This window comes from Petromyzon marinus, chromosome 18 (assembly GCF_048934315.1).
Source record: "Petromyzon marinus isolate PM22_M1 ecotype Great Lakes invasive population chromosome 18, UKy_Petmar_22M1.pri1.0, whole genome shotgun sequence".
Classification (NCBI taxonomy): domain Eukaryota; kingdom Metazoa; phylum Chordata; class Hyperoartia; order Petromyzontiformes; family Petromyzontidae; genus Petromyzon; species Petromyzon marinus.
The window spans coordinates 5,110,242-5,121,053 of record NC_133684.1 but is presented as its reverse complement, the minus strand read 5'-3'; the positions used below and the strand labels follow the sequence as shown (position 1 = coordinate 5,121,053).

Below are 10,812 nucleotides of genomic sequence, written 5' to 3'. Positions count from 1 at the left end.
ACTACGCCACTGATAATGTAGTCACTACACCACTGATAATGTAGTTACTACACCACTGATAATGTAGTCACTACACCACTGATAATGTAGTTACTACACCACTGATAATGTAGTCACTACACCACTGATAATGTAGTTACTACACCACTGCTAATGTAGTCACTACACCACTGATAATGTAGTTACTACACCACTGATAATGTAGTTACTACACCACTGATAATGTAGTCACTACACCACTGATAATGTAGTTACTACGCCACTGATAATGTAGTCACTACACCACTGATAATGTAGTCACTACACCACTGATAATGTAGTCACTACACCACTGATAATGTAGTTACTACACCACTGATAATGTAGTCACTATACCACTGATAATGTAGTTACTACGCCACTGATAATGTAGTTACTACACCACTGATAATGTAGTCACTACACCACTGATAATGTAGTCACTACACCACTGATAATGTAGTCACTACACCACTGATAATGTAGTTACTACACCACTGATAATGTAGTTACTACACCACTGATAATGTAGTCACTACACCACTGATAATGTAGTTACTACACCACTGATAATGTAGTTACTACACCACTGATAATGTAGTCACTACACCACTGATAATGTAGTTACTACACCACTGATAATGTAGTGACTACGCCACTGATAATGTAGCCACTACGCCACTAATAATGTAGTTACTACACCACTGATAATGTATCCACTACGCCACTGATAATGTAGTTACTACACCACTGATAATGTAGTTACTACACCACTGATAATGTAGTTACTACACCACTGATAATGTAGTCACTACACCACTGATAATGTAGTTACTACACCACTGATAATGTAGTTACTACACCACTGATAATGTAGTCACTACACCACTGATAATATATCCACTACGCCACTGATAATGTCGTTACTACACCACTGATAATGTAGTCACTACACCACTGATAATGTAGTTACTACACCACTGATAATGTAGTGACTACGCCACTGATAATGTAGCCACTACGCCACTGATAATGTAGTTACTACGCCACTGATAATGTAGTTACTACGCCACTGATAATGTAGTTACTACACCACTGATAATGTAGTCATTACACCACCAGTATTATTGTACAGGGAAATTTAGTTTTCAGGTCCATACGGCGACCAGCCGTTCTCACTACGTGTAGTGACTACATGTCTACAGTATTCGTGCTTCTCTCTTGCGATGGTGACTTAGTAGGATGAACGTTGAGATTTGTAAGGGGTACGGGGATGACCAATAAGGGTCTGAATTGGTCTGTAACAAGGTAGGGAGGGCACTGATAAAAGGGGTTGACAGCTCAGCTCCACTGATACACGCAACTACAGAATGATAACTACGCAACCTTTGGCAACTGGACTTCGCTTTCCTGCCACATCTAACACAAGTGCTCAGTGATATCTGCTTCAAATTACGGGGCTAGGGGAACGTTTGTCCGGCAGTTTGTAAAGTTGTGAGTGGCGGGTGAGCCTCGCTTTACAGTTCGTAACGGGGATAGCGCTCGACATTTTAGGCTGAGTCTACCCAGAGGTAGGTGTGCTGTTCGATTACCGCTCACGGCCAACATCGGTGATGATCATCTGGAACCGGTCCTGGGTCTCTGCCGAGGTCGACTCAGCCTCAAATGAGTCACCCGGTGCGATGTGTAGTAAAAAAAACATCGCCACCGGGGGAGACAAAGGCGGCCGGGTGTGGTGCTGCCCACCAACCATCTCCGTGTGCCGTGCCGGGCTTCATAGGTGCTCGCTAACAGCACTTGCCCCTACAGTCTGTTACAGGCTACACGGGGGATCTTTGTCTTTGTTGTGTGTCTGTAGGTGCTCGCTAACAGCACTTGCCCCTACAGTCTGTTACAGGCTACACGGGGGATCTTTGTCTTTGTTGCGTGTCTGTAGGTGTTCGCTAACAGCACTTGCCCTTACAGCCTGTTACAGGCTACACGGGGGATCTTTGTCTTTGTTGTGTGTCTGTAGGTGCTCGCTAACAGCACTTGCCCCAACAGTCTGTTACAGGCTACACGGGGGATCTTTGTCTTTGTTGTGTGTCTGTAGGTGCTCGCTAACAGCACTTGCCCCTACAGTCTTTTACAGGCTACACGGGGGATCTTTGTCTTTGTTGTGTCTGTAGGTGCTCGCTAACTGCACTTGCCTCTACAGTCTTTTACAGGCTACACGGGGGATCTTTGTCTTTGTTGTGTGTCTGTAGGTGCTCGCTAACAGCACTTGCCCCAACAGTCTGTTACAGGCTACACGGGGGATCTTTGTCTTTGTTGTGTCTGTAGGTGCTCGCTAACTGCACTTGCCCCTACAGTCTGTTACAGGCTACACAGGGGATATTTGTCTTTGTTGTGTGTCTGTAGGTGCTCGCTAACTGCACTTGCCCCTACAGTCTGTTACAGGCTACACGGGGGATCTTTGTCTTTGTTGTGTGTCTGTAGGTGCTCGCTAACAGCACTTGCCTCTACAGCCTGTTACAGGCTACACGGGGGAGCTTTGTCTTTGTTGTGTGTCTGTAGGTGCTCGCTAACAGCACTTGCCTCTACAGCCTGTTACAGGCTACACGGGGGAGCTTTGTCTTTGTTGTGTGTCTGTAGGTGCTCGCTATCAGCACTTGCCCCAACAGTCTGTTACAGGCTACACGGGGGATCTTTGTCTTTGTTGTGTCTGTAGGTGCTCGCTAACTGCACTTGCCTCTACAGTCTTTTACAGGCTACACGGGGGATCTTTGTCTTTGTTGTGTGTCTGTAGGTGCTCGCTAACAGCACTTGCCCCAACAGTCTGTTACAGGCTACACGGGGGATCTTTGTCTTTGTTGTGTGTCTGTAGGTGCTCGCTAACAGCACTTGCCCCAACAGTCTGTTACAGGCTACACGGGGGATCTTTGTCTTTGTTGTGTGTCTGTAGGTGCTCGCTAACAGCACTTGCCTCTACAGTCTTTTACAGGCTACACGGGGGATCTTTGTCTTTGTTGTGTGTCTGTAGGTGCTCGCTAACTGCACTTGCCTCTACAGTCTTTTACAGGCTACACGGGGGATCTTTGTTGTGTCTGTAGGTGCTCGCTAACAGCACTTGCCCCTACAGCCTGTTACAGGCTACACGGGGGATCTTTGTCTTTGTTGTGATCCCAGACCAAGTTCAGTGACGAGAGAGCGCATCCCCGTGGCCATTGCATCCCCATGCAGTCAAACCCCCGCCCCCCGCTCCCCACCCCCCGCTCCCCACCCCCCACCCCCCGCCCCCCTCCGACTGCCACTCAAACCACAACCACCACAGTCCTGGGCAGCGTCGCTCGCAGAGGCGGCGGGGCCACGGAGAGAGAAGGGACGAGGAGGAAAGAAGAAGAAGACGAGGAGGAGGAGGAGGGATCTAGAAGATATTTGAGAAGATTGCGAGGAGGAGAAAAGCAGACGAAGTTTGTGTTTAAAGACGAGAGAGAGAGAGCAGCACGGCCGGGATGGTTTCCCGCTCGCTGGGCCTCGCGGTGCGGCTGCTACTCGTGGCGTGCGTGCCCACAGCGGACGGACTACTCGGGCGAGGAGGTGAGGGGAAATCACGAAACAACAACAACATCATCATCAGCGTCATCAGCGTCGTCGTCGCCGCTCACATCGTCGTAAACATTCCCGTCACCAATCGTCGCCAGACTAGCCCCAACCTCGCCAACCTCACGCGTTTGACCACCTCCTCACCCCCCCGTCGGCGTTCTCACCTTGGCCGCGTGAGGCGGCGTTGTCCCCGGTAGGGCGGCTAGGTAAGAAGGGGGGGCCCGCGGGGAAGATCTCAACGTGGAAATTGCGTTGAAAACAGGGTGGTGTTAGAAGGGCCCCCCACCACTCCACAGTGAATTTTGCCGTGGTTTTTGTTGTTGTTGCGATCTTTCCGCTGTTACTTTTTTTTAAAAGACGGGCGAGACGTCGTGTTACTGTGGTTTGTGTTGTTGTATTTTGTTTGAGCGGCACGCTCCGCTCGGGTGCTCTAGCGGCGTGTTGTAGCGGGGGTCGTGCGCATTGTGTACAATACAATAAACACGCAGTGCCGCACGTTTCGCGCCTTAATGGGCACAATTGTTTTGGACTTTGATGAGAGACGCGAGTTTACTGCGTGGAAGTAGTTAAGCGCTTAGGGGGGGGGGGAGTTGAGAGATATTATTTAAAAAAAAATGCGTCGCGGCCACGTTGTTTGCTACGGGGTTTGGGTTATTTGCCCCCCCCTCCTTCGCTTGTATTTGTTGTAGCGTGCGTTGGGGTCCAGGGGGGGGGGGTCCTCTGCGGGGTGTAGCACGGAGCGGGGAGGGGGGGCGGTGAATCCTGCTCCACGTTTTGCGCGGAGCGGGGGGGGGGTGAATTCTGCTCCGCGTTTTGCACGGAGCGGGGGGGGGGGGTGAATTCTGCTCCGCGTTTTGCACGGAGCGGGGGGGGGGGTGAATTCTGCTCCGCGTTTTGCACGGAGCGGGGGGGGGGTGAATTCTGCTCCGCGTTTTGCACGGAGCGGGGGGGGGGATGAATTCTGCTCCACGTTTTGCGCGGAGCGGGGGGGGGTGAATTCTGCTCCGCGTTTTGCACGGAGCGGGGGGGGGGGTGAATTCTGCTCCGCGTTTTGCACGAGGCCGCGTGGTCTGGTGGTGGTGGGGGTCCTTGGAACGTCGCGGTTGCGGGAGAAAAGCGAAGAGCATTTCATCTCAATTGACGGCCCCGTGGCACCGCGTTCTATACTCAAGTTTCCTCTCTCTAGACGAGCACGTGTAAACACAAATATTTGTACGTTTTTTTAAAGTGTCGATTTTTTTTTAAATGACCGTACGGTTATAAAAAATATACATTGAAGTGTCAAGTTTGTGCACATAGAGAAGTGATTTGTGTAATCGAGTGGAAGTTGACTGTTTATGTTTAATCGTTAATAGCGTGTATTGTAGTAACGTGTACTGTTATTGCATAACACTGCGTACGATCTTTTTATTGACTTTGGTTAATAGTTGTACGGTACGCATCGTGTTTCAGCACTTGGTACGCTAAACGTGGATTATTATGAATGGCTTCACTTCAATAGAGGAAACACGTTTGGAAAATGGATCACACGTGGGATATATAGAAGGCAACTATTTAATCGCTCCACGTTTTTAAATACCGCCATGCAACACGTTCACGCCTCCTGTCACGTTTGTATCGCTCATCGGCCGATGGGTGAATGTCTCCAAACTGCTATGGGCAGGACACAGAGATCGTTGATATCTTGAACGGAACATTCATTCTATTCACTTCCCTACCCCAGTGCAAGGGAAGTGCGTTGTTCCTGCTTGGGGGGCAGGGTGGGTAGGGGGGGCTGGATGGGGTGGGGGGGCTGATTTGGGGGGGGGGGGGTGCTGAGTGGGGTGGGGGGGTCGAAGGAGAGGGGGGGCAGTTTCTCTTCAAGAGAGCAACAGAGTTTGAGTTCTCACCTGGCTCTGATAACGCAACATTCCCATGGCGAGACCAAAGGATGCCTTTTAAAAATGGCAATCATTCCCACCAAAGACAAAGATACCCCCCCTATACCGTATAACCTAAACAGACTCTTGGGGCAAGCGCTGTTAGCGAGCACCTATGAAGGCCAGCACAGCACAAGAGGGGGGTGGGTTGGCCAGCACCCAGTCACCTTTGTCTCCCTAGTTGAGATATTTACACACCACGCTCGGTACTCATACGAGGCTTAGTCGACCTATACACACACACCTCTCAGCAGCCCAAAAAAATCACTCCTATGCATGGTGGTCGAGAGGCATGGTCAACAGAGCTCCGACGAAGTCCCTCATCAACATCTTCTTATCTGGGGGTGCCGCTTACAGTACCAGGTAGTGCTTATTTGTTTTTACCAACCACTAAAGGGAGGTGATGAGTCAATACTTGTACAATTCAAGTGTTCTGCTGGCATACACTATCTACACACTTATGTGGTTAAGGTAGTTAGTCTGCCTGTGTCAAAGGTGTGCTATAATGACAGTAACATTTGGAATTAAAGTAGAAATACTGTATATATAATAAACATTTGGAGGAAGGGTGGTGCAGTGGCTCATACGCAGTGCCATGAACCCGGAAATTTAACTTCTCGCTATTCCCTGCCAGAGCTCACGTCAGTGGCCACTGATATCTGAGTCATTCCTGGCCTGTCCTTTACCAACCATGCACTGTGTCCGAATAGCCCCATGACCCGAAGAGCATGGGAAGGCCTTCATTCAGCTGCGTTCGGACAAAGGGCTGACATTGATTAATATCATTTAACCATTTAAACTTTGGTTATTGTGTACAGAGATACGAGCACAGTTTTAGGGTCAGGTTCAACAAATCGATGACTGAACGTCATGAAATGGGGTCGCAAATTTTTGCCTCTGGGTTTTATTGCTGGAGCAGAAGGGAGATTTAGTGGAGATGAGATCACTTGACGTCCTTGCCACAGCAGTAGCAAAAGGAGGATGGAAGCGATTTTTCAGACAAGGCATAGCAATTTTGAGCTGTCTGTAGAGGTGTGATGAATCACCCCTTTGCCGATTTTATGAATAGTCATGGTTCGACTCAAGATGCAACTAATTTGCTTAGTGTTGTGGTAAATTACATCGCTTGGGAGTTGCTGCAGGCTTCACGTGTATCTTGATCCTTAGGATTGTTAGAAGTCCATGCATTGCAACTCCCATAGTTATCTGTCGTGTTAAGCGTTACGTTGTGGGTATTGTACATATGACAGAGTTTCAGTCACTTATAATGCTAAATATTTACCAAAGAAATCCACAAGATGATTTGATGAGGACAGTTCTGCTACATCAGGATGTTTTGCCAATTCGATTTATGTGCATTTGGCTTTGTGGGACAGGAGACCGGAGAACCTGGACACAATTCACTTATGAGCGGGTAAAAATCGCCATCACATGTCATCTTTGATTAATTTACAGCCGTGTGTCATGCATTGAAATATTGGTGTGCATCATTTTTTTGTTCTTTTCACAAGTCTCCAGGACGGTCCATAATTTCTCAGCATACACTTACATCACTCCAAGGAAGGAATTGATCATCGATATTTAAATCTTGACTTAAAGCTTTTGTGCACGGCACGAATTCATATTCTTGGGTCTTTCGGTAAAGTCACGTAGATAGGTTCAACGAAAATAACAAAAAAATTACCAAAAACTACGACGTTTCGATCACAACACAAGCGTTCGTCATCAGGAAGAAAAAAGAGGGAGAAAGTTGCTGAGGCAGGCTGTTTTAAAGGTTTAAAATGGGTGTAGCCCAAGGGTCATAAACGAAGTGGGTGGGGCTAGTTATGTTAATGTAAGAAATTAGCATGTTAATGTAAGATCGGAGAGCGACCTCCATGACGAGGGTGCGAAGGTGGCTATGTTAATGTGAGATTAGAATGTAATGGGAGATCGCAGAGCAGCAACGTCGAGCTCGGCGAGCGAGGTGGCTTCTCTGCCATCTCCCATGAACATGCTAATTTCTCACATTAACATCGCTAGCCCCGCCCACTTCGTTTATGACCCTTAGGCTACACCCATTTTAAACCTTTAAAACAGCCTGCCTCAGCAGCTTTTCCCCTCTTTTTTCTTCCTGATGACGAACGCTTGTGTTGCGATCGAAACGTCGTTGTTTTTGGTAATTTTTTTGTTATCTTCTTTGAACCTATCTACGTGACTTTACCGAAAGACCCAAAGAATAATCGATATTTATGTTGATGTTTTTTTTTATGCAGGTGAGGGCCTTTGAGACGCCAATAGTGACAGGGGTGAGAGTTTAATCAGGAGTAGGGCTTGAGGTGCCAAGAGAAACAACTCATACACTGCCATATCACGTAGTACGGTGGTGCGTTTATTAATTACTCATTAGGAGGCTAAGGGGGTGTGGAGGGGTTTCAACCCACGTTGTTTTCCCAGCCATGACCAATACCAGTGGGGAATTATATCTGATGTGGTTCTGTCCCCCCTTTACCTTTCAACAACCCACCCTGACCAGCCTGGAATATATCCTCAAACAAACGCCATGACCAACATGTCTAGGAGAGGGCTTAATCCAGCAGTGGATTGACAAAGGACTGGATTATTACTGTTTACATTCTTTGCAGTCAGTTGTGTTAAATATTAATTCAAAATTAGCTGCACTTGATGGATTCCATCAAGTCACCATTATGGAGTCCATTCAGTTACGGTTTTTGGGGAAATTGGTGGCACAGTGGACAGTTGTTCAAGCGCTCTGCTCTGAACCTGGCAACCTGAATTGGATTCCTGGCCACAGCTATCATCAGTGGTGAGTGATATATGAACCAGTTTGGAGCCACCCCTTTACCACCTGTATTAACCAGTGTGGTAAAGTATGGTCACATGAGCCCCCATGGACCAACAGGGGGAAGGGATTCCATCCTGACCAATAATGGATTTACAAAGGGGGGATGTAAGTTGTGAAGGGTGAAGGGCTGTCTGTAAACCCTTCACCAAATACCATACACATTTAAAGGGCAATTTTTATTCACCAATAATGTTGGTAAGTGTTAAGTTTAGCTGTTCGGTTCTCACAACTTCCTGGCAAATTTGACCCACTGACGAACCTCTCTTCAGCCTCTTAAACTTATAGGAAAATTGGGGCTTTTGGCCTGCACTTGTTTCCTGCCAAACAATAAGTGTTACTTGCCAGCGTATGTTGGAGGATTTACAATGGAAAATGCTGCAGCGTTGCCGTTCAGCGTGTTCAAGCTTTGATGGCTGTGTTGTGTTGGTTTAGTCTTAATTAGTCCAGAGGTAAGAGGCTGCCTTTGAACAATAATGTGCTTGGACTCTTAACTGCTGTAGCGTTACATAATGTATCCGCTATAGCACGTGTTGGCGAGTGGCGATTAAAAACGCAACATAATTAAATCACTCATTTAAGAGAGAAATCTGCATCATAAAGCATGGGCCAACATAATGCAGTAAATTTACTCCAAGTGTACGCAGTGTACACTTTGTGGGATTTAACACACTTGCCGTGGTGACTTTTGCATTGGCCTTTTTGGCCGCGGTGGTGACTGGGCATATCTGGCAGCGCAAGCTTGTTACGACATGCGACATGCGGTGCTTCTTGTAACCAGCCCTGCTGTCCAGTGGCACCGTTATTTGTCATGCTATTTGAATGTAGATTTTTGTTTTGGGTGGATTGGAATGCTTTTCTTTGGCTTAACTTGATAATGAAAATCAACATCTCAATCTGCTTAATGAAGAAAAGTTTTTAATCAGGGCATAATACTCACCGTGACATCGATCTAAAACATGGACCTTAAGAGAGAAAACAGAGCAAACGCTAATACGTGAACAAATAAGAATGGAGAGAAGCATATTTGGAATAAAAATGAGAGACAGAAAGAGGATTACTTGTATGAGTAAAAGACGGCAAACTGCTAAGAAGAAGAAGTGGGCTTTGGCAGGACATGTTACGAGAAGGGCGGTCGAGACAAACGTTGGAGTGGCAGCCAAAGGAGTGTCCGCCGCAGAGATGTAGCGCTGTAATCGGCTCATGTGGAGCTGCTCGGTGAATTGCTACATCACAGGACTATGACAGATGGTAACGGCTAGGGGAGGCCTTCATGGAGCAGTGGGTTGATCATGGCTGATGATGATCGTGAGCTGTTTATTCCCTTACCTTGCAGGGCGCCCCAACTTGAATCGTTTGTGCCCACTGATAAGGTAGAGTGTTTTTGTTGATGACGCTAACACTGAGGTCAGCACGAGCTGTGAACTTGAATGAAAAGTTAAAAGTATCGGCAGGTCATACAGTGAATCAGCAAAATGCAAACAAGAGTGCCACCTAATATTCTGGTTTGTTATTTTCAAGATCACGCCTCCTGGCTTTATTTAATTTTCCGTTAAATTGAAGCATTGCAAGTTTAAGGATGATCCCTTAATATTCACTGGTTGTAAAATGCATTTCAGTCAATACACATCGTGTAGTGGCATAGATGCAGAGAAGGAGAGGTTGGGATCCTCTGACCAACATGGAAATACGAACAGAGTAGAATTAGATTCTCAGCTGTTGACTCTTTCACCAAACGTAACAAATTGAGAGAAGGGTGCGATCCAAGAAAAACTTAAGCTTCACTTTTCCATGTGCACATTGAGTGACACCATGCCTGAATTGCCACCAATGGACCGTTGACACGTCACGTTGTTGGTAGAGTGAAGCAAGATCCTAATTCTCAGAATATTATGCAAAGGGTTTTTTTTCTAAGGGTCGAATAGCAAAGATTTTAACTGGGCAATGTTTGTAAGATAATTTCAAGCTGATGTAGGATTGTGCGATGTTGTATTGAAATAAGTAGGGTTGACTCAACTCCATCATCATCATCATCATCTTCTCTCTGAGGTTGGTAAAGAAAATAAAGTCGTACCTGCTGGTGCCATGCCTATCTGGGAAGTCCACGGTATATATCCTCCGGAGTAGGCTGGTCGCTGTCATAGGCATATGGGGAATTTCCACAGCTTTCTCCGTTCCATCCACAGGCAAAAACGCTCAATTTTGGACAAACATCCAAATCTATTAATTACCTATAAATCTTTTATTGAGATTATTATATACTGAATCTCATTTAGCTGTGATCAATGTGCCCACTTTGTAAAGAATCCTACTTTCAGTCTTAAATAAACACAGAGCAATGCTTCAGCCCTCTTCTCTTACATTTTATTTTTGCCAAGAAAGATTGCTGCTGTTCCTGTGAATGCACTCAACTACAGCATTATAAAGATGTATGTGCTGGCTAGAAAG

The 10,812-nt window shown here is 46.7% G+C and overlaps 1 protein-coding gene across 3 annotated transcripts in view; it reads left to right on the top strand.

Annotated features, from left to right (window-relative positions):
* The first annotated feature begins 3,285 nt into the window (after window positions 1–3,285).
* TMEM131 (transmembrane protein 131) overlaps window positions 3,286–10,812 on the top strand; it is a 114,566-nt gene continuing 107,039 nt past the window's right edge. For all 3 annotated transcript variants that reach the window (XM_076067816.1, XM_076067815.1, XM_076067814.1), the window contains exon 1: window positions 3,286–3,597. In XM_076067816.1, the coding sequence (XP_075923931.1) occupies window positions 3,513–3,597 (85 nt within the window). In that variant the 5' untranslated portion in view covers window positions 3,286–3,512. The remainder of the gene's footprint in view (window positions 3,598–10,812) is intronic.